Source organism: Eretmochelys imbricata, chromosome 27, assembly GCF_965152235.1.
Source record: "Eretmochelys imbricata isolate rEreImb1 chromosome 27, rEreImb1.hap1, whole genome shotgun sequence".
NCBI classification, from domain to species: domain Eukaryota; kingdom Metazoa; phylum Chordata; order Testudines; family Cheloniidae; genus Eretmochelys; species Eretmochelys imbricata.
Genome location: NC_135598.1, coordinates 13,627,793 through 13,646,612, shown reverse-complemented (window position 1 = coordinate 13,646,612; position 18,820 = coordinate 13,627,793). Strand labels below are relative to the sequence as shown.

Here is an 18,820-nt window from a genome sequence, read left to right as displayed (position 1 = left end):
TGGCTGTGTGTGTGTGTGGTGGTGGGGGGTTTTATCTCCCTACTGGACGAACGCCAGCCCATGGCCCTGCCCCTGCGGTGCCCAGTGCTGCTGGAACCCAGCCCCACAGGCCCCGTCACGACGGTATCAGAGCGTCGCGAGAGAGACACCAGCCACAAGGACACGCAGCTCCCTCTGCTCCGCCCAGTGCCAGAAACGCCAGGGCAGCCTCCCCCCAGTGCCAGCGACACGCGGGTGGAAAGGAGCAGCCGGGTACAGGAAGCTCACGGTGCTCCGTCCCCTGCACGCCTGGCCGCTGCTGGGCTTCATTCCTGGCAGCAGGGTCCCCCCCTCGGGGCAGTCCCGGGGCCCCCAGGAGCCCATGCGCCCGCCAGGGAGCTGCCAGCCCTCAGCGCAAGGGAGGTGGGAGGAGGATTCCCAGCCTTGCAGATTCAGCTTGACGTTTCCAGGCCATAGGATGGAGCCTGGAACCGAGTCAGACACAGCCTACCCCAGGAGCCGCTCGCTGCCTCTGATCAGCATCTGAAGGGACCTGCTGGCACCCCCCATGCACCTGGCACCCCGCCCCAGCAGCCCAGCACTCCCCACTGTCTGCCCGGCACCCCGCCCCGGCCGCCCTCGGAGCGGCCAGATCCCTCCACGGGACGGAGGGGTGGGCAGGACTGGCTTTGCCAGCCGCACCCTGGAACCAAAGTGGCCTGGGCTCCCCCAGGAGCTGAGAGCCTGCTGTCGGGAGACGACGGGGTTCGTCTGGACACCCCAGAGTGTCGGGGGTGTGCGTGCAATTGGGTGAGTGCAGGGGTGTGTGTGCCTGCAATTGGGGGGGTCTGCAAAGGGGTTGGGGGGGCCTGTCAGGATACGACCTTGAACTAGAAATTTGAAAACAAATCGACCCAGCCAAACCCTCCCGTCCCACCCAGGAGACGCCCCAGCACCCAGGGCCCCAATGCCCCCTGCGACTGACCCTAACAGCAGCAATCGCCTGGCCGAGCGTCAGCTCCGGTGCTAAGGGAGCCTCCCGCATGCCGCGCACGGACGGCCACGCACCCACCCGCACGGCACACACACTCTGCACAAACAGAGGTTGGATGGGGAAACTGAGGCATGGGACGCACAGTGACTTGCCTAGAGGCCAGCAAGGGGGCGAGACCGGAAGCCAACAGTCCTGCAGCTAGTTCCTCCCCGGAGTGCACAGAGCTCCCCTGGGCCCGGCTCTCTACCAGCCGACAGGCCTGCGCTGGGCCCATCTCGAGCTGCCCGTTCAAGGAACCACAGTCCCCCAACCCGTCAGAGCACCGGGGAAACGGCACCACAGACACGCCCCCGCCCGCCCCAGCCCAGCGCCGATGGGGCTTAGCCGGGGAACGCGGACCAGGCCCTTGCTCCCCGAAGGCTAGGCGAACGGGGGATGTTGCTGGACTCCCTGGAGCCAGAGCGGCACAGCTGCCCCCGTGCCAGACCCTGAGCTCACCCTGCCAGCGAGCGGCAATACGGTGCCTATGACACAAGGCGGGGCAAGTCCGACTCCAGCCAGCAGAGGGTAGCGGCGCGCAAACCCTCCCCGCAGCGCACTGCAATGCCCCCTCCCTGGGGTGCTAGCACTGGGCGGGGGGGCGGGGGAGACCCAGGGGCTGGCTCTGGGGGGGAGGCCCAGCAGTACCCCTAACCCCACCTGCTCCCCGCGGGCACGGGGCCAGGAAGGGGTTAAGGCGGCGATGCCAGCCGCTCAGGGTGTTTGCACACGGTGGGAGCCAAGCGAACCAGTCGAACAGGATATGACGGGCCTGGCCCCGCAGGGTTAACACACCAGCCCCCACCCCCCAGGTCTGCTCTGCGCAGGGAACAAGGGACCCTGCCTGCTGCCCATGCGGGGATCAGACCGCAAAGAGCAACGCGGCCCTGAGCGCAGGGGAAGCCACCCCGGGCACTGCCAGCCCCTTCCAGACGGGCCCTGCTGGGGGATTCCTGGCCCCCAGCCACTGTGCAGCCGGGAAAAGAGGGGGGTCGTGGTTAGAGCAATGGGGGCTGGAGGCCAGGACTCCTGGGTTCTGTCCTTGCTGTGAGATAGGCCAGGGGCAGGGCTCCCATTCCCCCCCAGGGGCACGGAGCATCTCTCTCGGGCATTCGCACGCCAACACGGGGCCGGCTGCTGCCGCTGCAGGTGGGCACCAGGCACACGAGGGCTAAAGAGACAGGACCTGGGGTGGGACACCTCCCAGGGGGCACTCAACCAGAAGGGAAAGGGGGGCAACAGGTGGGGGAGTTACATGGCACTTGCTCCCCGCAGGGGGCTAATGAGAGACTCCCCCAAAGCGGAGCCCCCAGAGAGTGGCTGTCTGGGAACGCCCAGGGACAGGGCGGCGCTGGATGGGCATTTCCCAGGCCCCCCACCCCAGCTCGGAGCCTTTTGGTCACAGCCACAGGGGAAGCCCCGGTTAAAAATGGGGGACCTGTTCCCATCACAGGTCCAGGCTGTCGCTTCTCCTGAGGGTAACGAAGGAGGCTGCGCTAATTACTCTGCGGTGAGGAAACCCAGGAGCTCGGAGCGGGGACAGTGGGCAAACATAGGCACCGTGCTATGACGAGTCCAGGCGGGCCCAGAGACAGGCAGAGGCAAGGGGAGATTCCCCGCAGGCCAGGGGCTCCCTGAACGACACCGACAAGGTGGGGACCCCAGAGCCCCCCGAAGAGGGCTGGGGCTCATACCGGCAGCTGCAGGGCACATCCTCATTGGCTGCACATGGGTAGTGCCAGGGCCCCTGTGGTATACGCAGGATCCCAGGCCTGAGGACCCCCCCACAGGCCACAGCCCCAGGAGACTGGGCCAGGAACCCCACGGGCCAGCGGGTCAACCATGCTGTCAGTGGTCAGAGCAGTGGGGCTGGCAGCCAGGCCTCCTGGGGTTGCCCAAGGGCAAGGGGTTGTCGGCGCTGTGCTGTAAGCACTAGGCTGGCTGCAGATCTGCTGACACTGTCCGTCTGTCCATCCCCCCGGGCCTTGAGGAGAGGGAGTCAGGGGCTGGAGAGCAGCAAAACAAGCAGCCCCTCGCCAGCTCCCAGTGCCCACCAGGACGCAGCAGCTGCTCAGGAGCGTCTGGATCCCCAGCCCCCACGGCTGCAGGGGCTCCCTGAGGGGCAAGGTCCGTCTGGGACAAGCAGCAGGAAAGAGATGGGCTCCCTACCCTAGCATAAGCCGGAGCCAGGCCCAGCAGCGCAGCCGGGGTGAGGGGCTGAGGAACAGGCCTCGGGCTGGGCTCAGGGCAGCGAGAACGCGGCTGGCAGCTGTCCGACGCCCTCCTGCAGGGCAGGAAGGCGTCTCGGCCCAGGGCTTCCCCCGCTGCAAGCCGGGATCCCTGGGCAAGCTCAGGGCCAGGCGCCAAGGAGCTGGGGCTTGGGCACTCTGTTCTGGCCCCTGGGAGGGAGTGGAGTCTAATGGTTAGAGGCGGGACCTGGGGCCAGGATTCCTGGCTTCTATTTTTGTAGCTGAGAGTGCAGCCTAGTGGGTGGAGCAGGGGCTGGGAGTCCAGGCCCGGCCCTGCCAGACTGTGCAATACCTTCGGAGAAGCACTGTGTTTGGGCCTCACTTTCCCTCTCTACAAAGCAGAGAGAACACGGGTCACAGAGCCCCAGCCAGGGGTGTCCAGATGACTGCCATGGAGCCCAGCCAGGCCCCGCGAGCCCCCTGCCCTGAGCAAGCCACCCTCTGGCCCCAGGAGGAGTCCGCCTCCCCCGCTGCTTTGCAGGAAGAGCGGCTCCCCCCGCCCACACTGGGGTGCAAAGCCAGGCTGCAGTTCCTGGCCTGGTGTGGGGGGATCGGGGGGGGGGCTGACCTGGACGAGCTCAGAAGCTGGACAAACCAGTAAGTGACTGACAAGGACAGGCAGGGGGAGCAGGGGGCTGAGGCCGGAGGGGGGCAGTAGGGGGCAGAGCAGGAGGAAGCAAGGGGGCTGTGGGGGGAGCAGGGGGCTGAGGGGGAGACTCCAAAGGGCATGTGACAAAGGCGCCGGAGGATCGGCACAAAGGGGCCATTGTTGGGTTAGCTTCTGCCAAGACCCACATTCTTGACAATAGACAGCCCAGCCCGGGGGGGGATCCTTCCCCTTCGGCTCTCCCAGCCATTCCTCGCATGCCTGGCGTGGGGGGCTTGCGTTCTGGCAGGCGCAGGGTGGGTGCTCACACACACGGGGCCCAGGATGCACACAGGAGGGGCAAGGCCCATGGGAGCATGGGGGAGGGGAGCCCGGGGGTGATGCTAACAGGAGTGCTGGTGGGGGCCCAGGAGAGGGGGAGGCCCGTGGGAGCATGGGGGGAGGGGGGGCATCCTGGGTGTGATGCCAACAGGAGTGCTGGTGGGGGCCTGTGGGAGCATGGGGGGCAGCCCGGGGGTGATGCCAACAGGAATGCTGGGGGGGCCCGGGAGGGGGGGGGCCGTGGGAGCATGGGGCGGGGGGGCAGCCCGGGGGCGATGCCAACAGGAGTGCTGGTGGGGGCCCAGGAGAGGGGGAGGCCCGTGGGAGCATCCTGGGTGTGATGCCAACAGGAGTGCTGGTGGGGGCCCAGGAGAGGGGGAGGTCCGTGGGAGCATGGGGCGGGGGTGCAGCCCGGGGGTGATGCCAACAGGAGTGCTGGTGGGGGCCTGTGGGAGCATGGGGGGCAGCCCAGGGGTGATGCCAACAGGAGTGCTGGGGGGGCCCGGGAGGGGGGGGGCCGTGGGAACATGGGGTGGGGGTGCAGCCCGGGGGTGATGCCAACAGGAGTGCTGGGGGGGCCCGGGAGGGGGGGGCCATGGGAGCATGGGGCAGGGGGGCAGCCCGGGGGTGATGCCAACAGGAGTGCTGGTGGGGGCCCGGGAGGGGGGGACCATGGGAGCATGGGGGCAGCCCGGGGGTGATGCCAACAGGAGTGCTGGTGGGGGCCCGGGAGAGGGGGAGGCCCGTGGGAGCATGGGGGGGGCATCCTGGGTGTGATGCCAACAGGAGTGCTGGGGGGGCCCGGGAGGGGGGGCCATGGGAGCATGGGGCAGGGGGGCAGCCCGGGTGTGATGCCAACAGGAGTGCTGGGGGGGGCTCGGGAGAGGGGGAGGCCCGTGGGAGCATGGGGGGCGGGCCAGGGCTGGCACTGGGGCCTCTGGGCAGACTCGCGCTGTTTCTGTGCCCAGCCCCTCCTCAGGCAGCCCAGCCCGGGAAACAGGCGGTCGGCCCCAGCCTGGGCAGCACCCGCTCCTCCTCCCCCCGCCTGACAGGCCCCGAGCTCTGTGGGGCAGGGGCTGAGGGACCAGCCGTGACGGCTCCCACGTCCTCCCGAACTTCTCCCCACAGGGACTTAAACAACACTTTGCCCCCCCCCCCCCCCGCCCCGCCGGCAGAGAGCGGGTCAGCCCCACGAGAGAAGGGGAAACCGTGCAGCCCGGCCAGGTGATCAGCTCCCCCAAAGAGCCCTGGGGTAGGAGACGCTGCTGGTGGCCCGGAAGGGTCCAGCCTGTGTCCCGCGCCCCCCACCTGGCTCCCCCCAGCCCCACGCCACGCTCAGGCAATGGGGCTGGGATGCCACCGTGGGAGGGAGCAGGCCGGGCACGGAGGGAGAATGGGATCCCTACGGGGCAGGGGCTGGAGGCTGCAGGGAGCCTGGTACCTGTCAAAGGAGCCTGGGGGACCCGATACTTGTCGGTGCCCATGGTCCTGTGACAGCAGCGCCAGCCTTGGCCCGAACCAGCACAGCCCCCTCGCTCTGCCAACTTTCCAGCGGGAGAGGAGCCGGCCTGTTCCAGCCCCACACCCCCCAGCTACGGGGCAACGAGACTCCACCCAGTCCTCACCCCACCCCCATCCACCCTGGCAACGCAGGCAGGCGCTGCCCATCTGGGGTGGGGGCTAACCCCTCCCTCGTTCCAGCCCAGCGTGGCGGCCAGTGCCCAGGGATTCCCGGGACAGGCCCACTTGGCATCTGGCCCGGGCTGCGGGGCCAAGAGCCAGGGCAGGGGGCAGGAGATGCTGGCGTTCGTGACGAGCGCCGCACAGAACGTGCTGGGCACTGATCCCCGGCGGGCGTTGCCACTCCAGGGAGCGGAGCCAGCCGGGCACCAGCAGGCCGGGGTCTACCACCCTCCTCGGGGAGAGCAGCGCTCACCCAGCGCGGCTGACAGCCCGTGCCACATGCCACTGAGAGACAGATAGAGCTGCCCACGCATCCCCACACGCATGTCCCCGCGCCCACGCATGCCCCCGCGCCCCCCACCCACGCATGTCCCTGTGTCCCCTGCACACACATGTCCCCGCGCCCTGCACACGCATCCCCACACGCATGTCCCCGCGCCCACGCATGCCCCCTCGCATGTCCCCGTGCCCCCTGCACACACATGCCCCCCGCCCTGCACACGTATCCCCACACGCATGTCCCCCCGCCCACGCATGTCCCCACATGCATGTCCCTGTGTCCCCTGCACACACATGCCCCCCGCCCTGCACACGTATCCCCACACGCATGTCCCCCCGCCCACGCATGTCCCCGCGCCCCCCGCCCACGCATGTCCCCACACGCATGTCCCTGTGTCCCCTGCACACACATGTCCCCGCGCCCCCCACCCACGTATCCCCACACGCATGTCCCCGCGCCCCCCACCCACGTATCCCCACACGCATGTCCCCGCGCCCCCCGCACACGCATGCCCCCCGCCCCGCACACGTATCCCCACACGCATGTCCCCGTGCCCCCTGCACACACATGCCCCCCGCCCCGCACACGCACACACTCACTCCAAAGGGACCCTGGCAGCCGTGAGCACTCAAGGCGGCTGGGGCGAGGCTGACGCAGAGAGATCTGACATAGCAGTGGGTGGGTGGGCGGGCATGGCACCAGTGCTGGCCTCCTGCCCCCTCACCCCCCATCGGACCACAGAGGGCCTTGCAGACAACTCCTCCCCCGCGTCCCGCCCATGCCAACACGATGGCAGCAGCCCCCGGCCTCCCTGCCCCAGCCCGGACCCCCGGGGCACATCTGCCGGGTGGGGGGGATGTTAAGGGATGGGGGGGTGCAGGCCGCTACCCATGACACTGCCAGGGGAAAGCTGCCCACCCCAGCCTGGGCCCCGGCAGGGACGGGAAAGGAGGGCGGGGTGGGACGGGCGCTCCTCACGGCCCAGGCCAGGCACCGCCTGGTTCCGGTTCCCCCAACGTGCCACTAGGGCAGGAGATTTTGGCGACACAGACCCAGGGCGCTGGACCAGTCGGGGGTGGGGGGACCTGGTCCGCCCCCCCCCCCCCCCGTCCCCCCATTCCCCAAGCCAGCTTTGCCCCTGCCACCCGCGCCAAGCTCCAACAGGCCTGGCAGGGGGTCCCCGCTGCTCGAGCTTAGTCTCGCACGGGGCACCGGACGCCAGCTGCTGCCAGACGTGGGGCATGCAGAGCACCTACCGTGGCGGTGAGCTGGAGCCGCTCACTGAGTCCCCCTGGCAGCCCCGACTGTGCCAGGCTCGCGCCATCTGACCGAGCGGCTGCGGGAGAGCCACACTGGTACCTGCCTGGCACAGAGACCTTGCAGAGCAAAGCGGGCACGTCCCTTCCTTCCCGGAGGCCCCTGCCCGATCCCAGGAGAGCAGAAAGCCGGGCAGCCCAGCCTGCTCCCCACAAGAGCTCCGGGCACATGGGGCCGGGGGCATCAGAGAGCAGCAGCCCCTCCCCGACGCACCCTGGGGAGCGGGGGAAGCTGCTCTTGGAGGGAGGGGCTGGCGTGTGAAATAACCCAGGGGGCGGAGGGAGCAGGAATGGGGTGGCGGTGCAGGAGGGGCCCCACGAGAGGGGACGGTACAAAGGTGCCAGGAGGGGGGCTGCAGGCGACTAGAACCCAGGAGTCCTGACTCCCAGCCCCCCTGCCCTAACCACTAGACCCCCCCTCCCCAGAAGTAAGAGGGGAAGCAGCTGCAAGCCAAATGCTGCAGCTCAGAGCTTCCCTGGGCAAACAGGATTTAAAAGCCCCCCACCCCCTCCCTTCCTCCCACAGCCCTGGCTCTATTTTCACTCCTCATGGGTTTGCTTTTCCTGAGTCGCTGCACAGGAAATCCAGCGAGACACGCCCCAGACCTCGCCCGGCTGCCCAGCCCCCAGGCAGTGCCCGGGCTACCAGCTCCGCCTGGCCAGGGAGCCCCCGGGCGGGCCAGTGTCTCCACCGCGCCGGCGTGGGAAACCAGGCTCCCGGGCGGCGGGGCCGGCCAGCATTCCAGAGACAGCTGGGGAGAGAACCCAGGAGTCTTGGCTCCCAGATGCCCCCGCCGGCCCCAATCTAACCACTGGACCCCTCTCCCCTCCCAGAGCTGGAGAGAGCGCCCAGGAGTCCTGGCTCCCAGCCTTCCCACTCAAAGCAAGAGACAAACACTCTCTGCCAAAGTCATCCTGCACTAACCCCTAGATGCCCCGTTAGGGGAATTCCCCATCCTGCAGCACTGCTCCCCCCACAGCCCCTGGCAGGCCCAGGCAAGCACCCCCTGTGAACCCCTTGGTGGCCTGACCCCTTCCTCCCCCCACGCCAAGGAGGGTGCATCTGAGCCATCTGTCCTGGGGGGCCCCATATGATCCAGGGCAGCCTTGAACCCCATGACTTTAAAGGAGGGCAGCATCAGCCCCCCGGGTCTTGCCATGGACAGACAGACCCCTGCATGGCTTGGAGGGTGGCGGGGGGGCTGCAAGCTCGGCCATCGCTCTCCTGCCCTGAACTGCTGAGCGGCTGGAAGAGGGTGGCCCCTGGGTGCAAACAACTTGGGGCCCACAGAGCCCCTCAGCTCTGGCCCCACAGCCCACGCCCAGTGCAGACCCGGCCTGGCCTGCCTGAGGCAGGCTGGGCCACTGGGCAGGGCGACCCCCCCGAGAGACCCTGGCTGCAGCACCCCTGGGAGCCTGAATCAAGGTGGGGAGACCAGCCCCCTCCTGCCATGCTACCCCCTCCCCCAAAGCCTGGTACGCCCTGCCCAGCTGAGCCATGGGGGGGCCCTCGGGTGGGAGGTAGCATACAGCAGAGCCCTGCTCGCAGAGTGCCCTCGGGTTCCCCCACCCGCAAGGGGAGAAAGGTCCGAACTCACCAGGTGCCCCTGACCCCATCTGCCCACGTCCCGCCTGCCTGCCTGGCACCGCCCGAGTGCCGCAGCGCCGGGGGCTGGCTGCGGCAGAGCCAGCCGGGGTGGGGGCGACGGAGCACGGCTAATGTGAGGAGACTGCGGGGCCGTCCCTGCGCCCGCCCGCCACGCTGCCCAGGAGAGCGTCGCCCCCGCCCCGCACTGGCTGCCGGGAGCAGCGAGTGTCCGTCACCCCCCCCCCCTCCCCGTGGGCACACACAGCCTCCCCCCGGCTCCTGGAACCCCACAGGAGCCCACGCGGGGGGGGTGGGGTGGGTGGGCTGCCTCCCCCTCCCCCCCAACCATGCCTCCCCCTGCCCCCCAACCAGGCTGAGTCTCAGCTGGAGAGCAGGGGGCAGTGCCCTTGGCAGGGTGGACGCAGGCTCTGAGCAGTGGGGCAAGGCAGGGGAGAAGGCTGGGAGTCAGGACTCCTGGGTTCCCTTCTTCGCTTGGACGCTGGGGAGCAGCAGCGGACCGGTCACATGATCTCTCTGCACCACAGTCGGTACCATGGACATTCCCCGGGGGACAGATCTGCCCCGGCCCCCTACCAGCCCCACCGCCCCCAAAGGGAGGGATCCCAGCTCCCTGGCTAGAGAGAACCAGAGTAACCCTCGCAGAGAGCTCCACGCAAACCGAGGAGGAAACTGAGGCACAGAAGGAGGCAGTGACTTGCCCTCAGTCACACAGCAGGTCAGTGGCGCAGCCAGAGATAGAGAGCCCAGCCCACTGCTCTAACCACTAGCCCACGCTGCCTGCCGCAAATAACCATCCCCAGGGCTGGCCTGAAATGCTCTGGCCCAGCTGGGACTGGCAGGAGCTCGGGGGGGGGGCCCCCCACGTGCCAGCTACATTACCCCCTCACCCAGCGTTCAGACCCAGCCGGAGTGGGGTGGAGGGTGTCGTATCGGCCTGGGCCAGCTACCCGCAGGGACCACTGCAGTGCTGCCAGCCGGGGGGAGCAACCCAGAGCAGACCCAGGATGGGCAAGGTCAGGGCACCCGTCATTTGTTGGCAATTCACCACGCGCCCTTCCATCCACCTCCACAGCAATGCCCGGCCCCTCCAGCCCCGTAGGGACTCCACGCCCCTCGCCCACCATGCAGGACAAGCACACCACGGCCGGACCACTGACGCCTGATCACACGCAGTGCTGGATCCACCCCCCCCCGCCTTTCCCACACGCTGCGCCGGATCCACCCCCCCACGCACCGCACCGGATCCACCCCCCACGGGTCACGCTTCCCCACACCGGCAGGTCATACGGACACCTCACACAGCACACACCCCCAGGCTCTAGATGGGATGGGGGGGGTCAAGGAAAACTGGGGGGGCAGGGAGGGCAGCACCCCCAAATCAAGAGAGAGATACCTGATCCGCTTTGGGGCGCTGGGAGCTGCAGCTCCCCTGAACCAGCCATCAATGCCCAGAGAAAAGCCAGGCAAGCATGGGTGCAGGGCGCAGACCTCTTGGAGAGGGGCATGGGGGGTCCCCAGCCCGCTGGGAGAAGACACTCCCCTGCAGGGGTGGGGAATGTGGAAGCCACCCCAGCTGTACCAGCTTTACAAGGTTCCCGCCTGGCCAGAGGGTTACAGGTTGGACAAATTTTCCCCTCGCAAATTGGGGCAAAAAGTCAGAAGTTCAGAACATTTTCATGCCCTGATCAGTGATCCGGCTTGGGTCAATTAACATGTTTTGTTTCCATTTTAGCCGTTGTTAGGGGGTGTTTGAGAAACTACAATTAGCTCCCCGTGTTAGGCAGGAAATCTTTTTTTTTTTTTTTTTTAAATTAAAGATTCTGAAGTCGAAATGGCTCTTTTCACAATTTCAAACCCTTTTGCTCTCCCTGCAAGTAAGTTTTTAGCGTTAAACCCAATAATAAATCGTGGGAACCGGCCCTCAGCCAAGTGTCTGGTTTCCATGAACTGGCACTGCCCAGAGACAAACGTCCGGCGGAAGAGTCGCGATCAGCCGCAGGAATCTGAGCAGGGCTCCCGCAGGGGTCTCGCCCACCCCCATAGCCTCTCCCCCGCCCCCCGGACAGGCCCCAGGGCCCATGGGGCAGGACTTGTGCCCCAGTCTGACCCGTCCCTGACTAGAAATCAGCAGGCTCCTGGCCCCAAGGGGCTGAGAGGTGTAGCCCTTCCTCCTCACAGCCCCCGGGCGAGAGCACAAGGGGGATCGGGGAAAGTGTTGCCACCCCCCCCCCACCATGCCTGGACCAACAGGTTAAGAGAGGCTCTGGATTTGGCATGTTACTGGCTGCCAGTGCCAACGGGAGAACCCAGGAGCTGCCAGCCCCGCTCCGCCAGGCACCCCAGGCTCCTCACCAGGCAGCCAGGTTTCTGCCACCACTTCTGAGGAGTGTGGGTCCAGCGCCCAGAGCGGCCCCGGGGCTGAGCGCCCGGAAGGGACACTGTCAACCAGGCTACTCCACACACGTCCAGTGCGGGGCACCCTGACGCCTTCCTCACAGGCTGCCAGAGACCAGGCACTGGGACAGACAGAGCCTCCTCCCCAGCAGGCTCTGAATCCGTGCCCCCCTCCTATTCTGAAAGCCCACCCCCCAGCCAGACACCGGCAGTTATTAGATGGTGCTAATTCGCTTCGCCCGGCACCCGCCCCACCACCAGTGGCCTCCACATCCCGGCCTAGGCTTCTCGGAGCAGGACAAGCAGAGCACATCCCATTCCTGCAAGCTACCCCCACCCGACACCAGGGAGCCCCCGCGCACCCGGCCCAGGCCAGCCGAGATCAGGCCAGAGCTGCCAGTGCCAGGGAGGTGGCCGCGCGACCCGTGGCCAACTCACCCTTCCAAACCTGCATCCTATTTCCTGCACCAGCAGGCGCCTGAAAATAAACCCCGTCGGCCCCAGGCTCTGGGGCGCAGCCAAGGCCCCCCCAGGGCCTTTCGCAACACCTGGAGGGGGAGGGGAAGGCAAAAGGGCAGCCCCCCTCCGCCCTCTGGACACAAACCTTTTAGAAGCTTTAAGCCAAAAAACCAACAAGCTGCCCAAGGAGCTTCCCACCCCCCTTGCTGACAAAGGCCCCGGAGGAGGGTCCTGTTGACTCCCTGATAAGAGCAAAAGGTCAAAGGGCCCCACAGACAATGGCAAAAAGGGACTTTGTTCTCTGGAGATTGGGCCGGGGAGGCGGGTGTTAGGAGACCAGGAGGGCAGGCAGCGCCCAGGGGCTGGGCATCGGGGAGGGGGGGTTGTGTCTGGGCGACCAGGAGGGCAGGCTGGGCACGGCGGATTTGGATGGACCGGGGCTGCACTCCAGGCCCAGCGCTGGCCTTGGGAGGTTTTATTTAACGGGCCCAGTTCAGGTGGCAGCTAACAGCTCCAATGCCAGGCAGGGTCTCGGGCATCGCTTTGGCTCAGTAGTACAGGCCAACCCAGCTGTGGGGGTCCCCCCATCCTTGCCCCTCGTGGATCCCCCAGCTCAGGCTGCCGCCCTGACACTGGAAGACAAGAGAGTCTCCCGGGTGCACTTGCTCAGCGCCTCGGGGCTCTGCCCTCCTGCACAGCCCGGGGAAGGGGGAAGTGACTGGCCCGGAAGAGGCTGCCCGCCCCAGAAAGCTGGCATCCAAGGGGGTGTCACTTTCACCCTCCATAACAAAGTCCTGGAAAGCCGCCCCGCCCGGCAAGGACTTTCCCCCAGCATGGCGCCGGCTGTTTGCCATCCAGACCCAGTATCCCCGGGGAGCCGGGCAGGGCAGATCATTCTGCAGGGAGGGCCCCAGAGGCCCCCCCCCGGCCCCGTGAAAACAATCTACAAAGAGCCCAGACACAGAGCAGGGCGGCACGTTCGCCCTGCGTCCAGCCCAGTGCCTCACAAAGGGGGGGATTGTCCCTCCCAAAGGACGGGCCTCTCATCCCACTAACCGGGCCGAAGGCTCTGACCTCAGCAGTGCTGCTGGCTCCAAAGGGCCTTGGACCGGACGCAGACGCACCAGGCCCAGAACCCCGGGTCCCACCAAGGAACCCAGCTCCCAGCCCCTCCGCTCCCCACACGTCTCTGTGTCTGTGTGTCTCGGTTTGTTTTTCTCTCCTGTTTCGCTCCGATCCCAGCTGGCCTGTTCGGAGCAGGCGATAGCTGCCTCTTGGGGGACTGAGCTGATTTCTAACCCACTCCGCCCCAGTCTGCATTTCAAACACCCCCCCCAACACACACACACCCCCATTCCAAGCCTCCTCCTCGCCCTGCCTGGCGCTGGGAAAGAACCAACAGCCTTAAACTCACTCTGTTTCAACTATGTCTTGACCCCACGCGCTCCAAAGGGGCCCGGGACAGTTCCTGGGGAGCTGCATGGGGGCAGGGTGCGAGGAATGCATCCCTTGGCACCCTGGCTGTCCCACACTGCTGTTCGCCTGCCAGGGGGCGTATGGACTCTTGGCAGATCTGGTGGCCCCAGGCAAACTGAAGTTTTGGTCTCTACTCCCCCAGCCCCAGGAGCGGTGGAGCCCTGATGGGCTTTGACAACCCTGCTCCCTGGCCTGGTGCGAGCCGCCGGGTCCGATCCACACAACGAAGGGGCGGGGGGAGAAATGGGTTCAGCTCCCTGGCTGCCCTTCAGAAAACAGGGCACCTGGCCTCTTCGTGTTAGGCCTGGGATGTGAACGGGTATGGGGGGGGGGGGGGGGCGGCTTTCCAGGAAACAATGATCCCTCCCGGGAGCTCCACCCTGCCTCCACACACAGCCCCCCACCCGCCCCGCATACATAGCTCGGATAAAGCCACAGCAGACTATTTAGTTAATTGGATTTGGTCAGAGAGCTGATCATGGGCAGTAAATACCCCGCTCATCCCCCTCCACACACCCCCCCGGGCCAGGGAGCCGCTTTTCAACCCCAGGCTCTTCCCAGAAAGCCCAGTGCAGCCGGGGACCCCCAGCACCCCACCAGCCGCCTGCCCAGGCAAGGCAAGGTGGGGGGAGGCGGGAATTAACTAGGCCAAGGGTTGCTTATGGCGACGGCGCGGGGCATTAGCCCTAGCAGTAATCAGGAGGGATGTGCAGCGAGGAGCCGCAGAGGCCCGGCGAGGGGAAGCCCGTTCCCAGCCCAGCCCTTGGATTACAGCCGGATTTTCAGGAGGCTGCTCCCAGCCAGGAGCCGAATCTAACTCTGGCCCCAACCCCAAAGGCCACACAACGCTCCCCTTGCACACCGCTGCCTCCAGCCAGTGCCCTGCCATCCCCCATGCAGAGCAGGGCGGCCCCTGGGGCCAGGAAACCAAGGGGGGCTGGCAGGACCTTGGAGGCCTGGCAGAGATCAGGGCCCCCTACGCCCAAGCACCCGATCGCTCTCCACACGCTCAGGGGATGATACCTACAGTGGCTGGAGCTGCTCCAGGGCTGGCTCCGGAGCGGGGGGCCGTACGGGGTGGGGGGGCCGATCCCTTTGTCCTGGAGCAAGCAGGCCCGAGTCTGGCTGTAAAAATCCATCATGAGGAACGGGTTGGGGCTGGGGGTTAGCCCGGCGACGTCCACGCTCTCGTACATCTTCCCGGGGGCTCCTTCGCCCGGCCCAGAGTCGGGGTCAGGCGGATCAAGCCCCTCAGCAGGCTGCCGTCCAGGCGCTCAGCTCCCACGCAGGGGCCATGGGGGGCCCCGGACCCCGCTTCCGCTCGCCGCACTCGGAGACCCGCACCTGGGGCCCGGGCCCCGCAGCGTGCGAAGGGGGCTCCCCCAGCCCAGGACCGGCCCCAAATCCACGGCCGGGGGCGCTGGGGAACAAACCCCCCCGCCCCAGCCGGGGCTCGGGGCCCCTCAGACGTGGGCGCAGCAGCTAGTTCCCCGGCGAGGAGCCCATCGCTCCGTGCGCTCCCGGGGGCGCGGCAGCCTCCAGCCGGCCGCGGGCTGAGAACCGCGCGGGGCAGGAGGGGCGCTCCCGGCCCGGCCGGCCTCCAGGGGGCCCCTCCCGGGCTCGGCTCCGCGGCTCGGCCGCCCGCAGCGCGCTGCGCCCCCGGAGAGCCGGGCTGCGGCCGGCGCGTCTGCTCTGCGCACGGAGCCGCGGCTGAAAATCCCTCCTGCCACGCGGCGCCTCCCAGCGGCCTTAACCCCTTGGCTGCCTGCGCGGGGCCGCCGCGCTGCGCCACGGCCCGGCCCCGGGGCGCCCCTCGCCGGAAGGGCCTTTTCCGGCGCGGCAGCGCCCGCCTCATTTGCCTAATGGCATGCGGCTGAACTCCGGCTGAACCCGCCGCAAGCGCCTCACCTCCCCGTGACCCCCGGCCCCAGACCCCGCCGCCCCCGGGCCCCCCACCCCCGCTCCAGCCCCAGCGACGTGGGTGCGCCCCGCGCCGAGCTGCGCCCCAGCGGTTCCACCCGCGCACGGGCCCCGATCCTGCGCACCCCGCCCCCGCCGCTTCCTGCGCGCTCACGGCACCTACCGCGGGCCCCAGAGTTTGCAAGCTCCTAATTACCTACCCCCCGGAGGATTACATCACATCACACAACATAACACAACCTAGCTCCTCCCCAGCACGGAGCAGGAGCGCTCACAGCCCCTCCCCTCCTGACTGTGTTTACCCTCCACCCCCTGTGCGGCAGGGCAGGGCTGCTGGCCTCGCTGGACAGCGGGGAAACTGAGGCAGGCAGAGCCTAAGCCACATGGGGAGCCTGTGCAAAAGCTGGGAACTAGGCCCAGACCTCCCCAAGCCCAGGCGAGCGGCCGAACCGCATCCTGGCTCCCCGCCACCTGGATTCACACCATCTCCCTCTCCCATTAATACGTGTGACACCCCCCCACACCCCCCATTCGTATCTGCAGCTACAGAGTCTGAACTGCCAGGTGCCTCAGAGCCCCCAGCCCTGCACCCAGCGGCCCGAGAGCAGAGGCCAGCGCCCAGCGCAGGATCGGGGGGTCACGATTCACATGGGGCACGGACACGGCCCAGCTCAGCATTTCGGTCTGGTTTGTATTAAGGTAGCACCGGGCGCCCCCGTCATGGCCAGGACGCCCCCCCCGGTGTCCGGCTGCACAAACACCTGACAGACAGAAAGGGGCGGGGGAGGGGAACTTGACTTTGTAAGCGCCCAGCGCTGGGTCCCGTTCCAGTTCGTGCAGCGGCAGAGGGGGTGCGAGGGGCGGTGACGGATAGTCCAGCCCTGCTGCGGCTCCAGCCAGCTCCAGCCATACAAGGCAGACAGCGAATTTCTTCGGGGGTAGAAATCTATAGAAATACACCCCCCCCCCTTGTATGCTTTCCCCAGATTTTTGCAGTCCTTGACCCTGGCCTGGCCCCTGCCGCCCGTCCTAGTGCGCGGCCGTGCCGGCTCATGGAGCACTGTACCCCCACCCGCCTGCCCCCTTGCAGGAGGGGCTCCGGGGCACCAGCCCCATCGTTGCAGAAGAGGAAACGGAGCCCGGGGTGTAGCCCTGTTGCTCAGCCCTGTCCACACCCGAGCGCCTCCATTACACCAACCAAACCCCCGGCGCTGCTCCCACCCCTCGGGGAGGTGGGTGAACTCCGCCGACGGGAGACGCTCTCCCCTCGGTTGGGGCTTTGCTGAACCGAGCCCCTGTGCGGGGCTGTAAGTGCAGAGCTGCCCTAGACGCGGCCCAGGGAAGAGACTTGATCCCCACACCCAGGCCAGGCAATAAGGCCGGGGCAGAGACAAGAACCCAGGAGTCCTGGCTCTGCCCCCCCACTGCACCCCACACACATCGACTGGGGATACAGCAGCAATGCAGACTGCAAAGCCATTTGCAAGCTACAACCTGCCCTCTCCCCTCTTCTCCGTTTCCAAGCCAGGCCAGGCAGTGCGCACCTGGGTCCTGCTACCTTCTGCAGAAAGCAGCCGCCTGGCGGGGACACCATCAGCCCGCCTTGGCACGAGGTGCGACAGGCAGGGAAGAGCTCACAGGCATTTCAGTTCCTTGCCCAGTCCAGGCTGAACCCCCTTCCCCGAGCCGGCTGCCCTTGCCTCACGGAGCAGTTCACAGGGGGCAACCACTGGGAGGGGATGGAGAGTCCTGCTCCGGGGCCCAGGGAAAACGCAGGCTTCTTAAACTGCAAGTTTGAATCCTGCCAAGCTCCGCTCGGCTGCCCCATGCAGCGGCACAGCAAGCGAGCGCCACCCAGCGACTTGTGCTGCCCGGCGAGTCTTGAAACAGCACAGAGACTTCACCGTTCTTCTCAGCACGGGGCGCCCCCACCGAGATCAAGGCCCCTGCCTCAAAGAGCTTCCATTGAAAGAGACAAAGGGCAAGAGGGGAAACTGAGTCACAAAGGGGAAGGGCCTTGGCTAGGGCCAGTGGCAGAGCCCAGAACTCCTGGGTCCCTGGCTAGCACCTGACGCAGTGCTCACCCCAGCTGCCTTGTCTCCCTGGACTTTGAGGATCATGGCCTAGGAAAGGTCTCGCCAGGAGAAGACCAGCTGCTCACCCCACACCAGAACTGGAGCTGGGGGTGGGTGGGGAAGCTGTGGGATCTTGCCCCCTTCCCCACAGCGCCCCAGGCAGCGCCCCCCCCCCCCCGCCCCAGGCCAGCTGGGCCTTCAGAACTGGTCCGGGGCCAGACTCCAGCACGTCCCAGACAGCAGAGCAGGGCGACACCCAATCCCCCCTCCTCGCTCCCCGCCCTCCGGGAGGAATCCGGCAGGACGCCAGGCCCAGGAAGCTGTGGGCGCGTTCACAGGACGGCACCGCTCGCTGGTCAATTGAGTCGGGATTCCCCCACCCAGGCAGCCGCTGCCCCTCCAGCAGCCGCACGGCTGCCGGGGCTGATATGCGGGCCGCAGGATCGGCACCATCCCAGCCAAGTCCCCCCCTCAGAAATCTCCCTCCTTCTCTTGGGGGGGGGGGGCTCACAGTGGATTTCAGCGGTGCCAGGGTCTCGCACGTCTGTTTGGAGACCCCGGGGCTTTGTCACGGGCGCTGGGTGCTTCGCTGGACGTGCGAGCTGCGAGAAAGCCTTTTTATAACCTTCCCCCCTCCCCCTCTGCCCTGAAAGCTGCAATCGCGTTGCCATGGGGCGCAGTAAAAACCCACCCCCATCTCCTTCCGAGGAGCAGGGGGCCTGCGGGAATTCAGCTGAGATATACAACCTGACAAGGGTCTTTATGGTGGGCGTGTGGGGGGGAGGGTATCTCCCAGTTTCTTTCCACCCCACTCCCCTTAAGGGAACAATGCAACTCCCCCAGAGTGACCCAGGCTGGGGTGGGAGGTAGGATGGGGTGTAAGGCACTCCCCCCCAAAAGGTCAGAGAGGCACAACCTAACTCCAGTGCCAGCCCCCACATCACTGCCAGGCCCCTGGGTCCCTGCCCCCGCCCCAAAGCCTCCTGGTTAGTTTCGACCTCCCAAAGCAACCTGATGAGTCCCGGGGTTTTTAGCAGCCATGCTGGGCCCATTGGCCTCCTGCAGGCTCCATGCAGCTGAGTGAAAGAAACCAGGTCCCCTTCCTCTCTGATCTCTCGGCCTTATCTGCATGTGACAGGGCTGGGCTCCCCATGCATTACCCCGCCCCCCTGCAACTCCCGCTCCCTTCCCCGCTGGCCTAAAAAAGTGAACAGTTGGGCTGAGCAGGCTTGTCTGAAATCTGCCCCCGAAAAACCTGGAGGCATGTGTGCGCCTGAGAGAGAGCAAGGCATCAGCAGCGCCTGTTTAAATAATAATAGAAAGTCAAAGGTTTTGCTTAGCCAGCAGGTTTCTGAACAAAAGCCCAGCACTCTTCCAACTTCCTGCAGCGAACATGACAAATGTCTGCTTTGACTCATT

General features: G+C 66.8%; 1 protein-coding gene across 3 annotated transcripts in view; it reads right to left on the bottom strand.

Annotated features, from left to right (window-relative positions):
* RARA (retinoic acid receptor alpha) overlaps positions 1 to 18,820 on the bottom strand; it is a 64,689-nt gene that overhangs the window by 8,251 nt on the left and 37,618 nt on the right. Inside the window, exon 1 of one of the 3 annotated variants that reach the window (XM_077806394.1) lies at positions 14,434 to 14,602. The exons of the other annotated variants lie outside the window; for them this stretch is intronic. Within the exon in view, the coding sequence (XP_077662520.1) occupies positions 14,434 to 14,602 (169 nt within the window). Of the gene's footprint in view, positions 1 to 14,433; positions 14,603 to 18,820 lie in introns of those variants that run through there. 3 annotated transcript variants of the gene reach the window in all.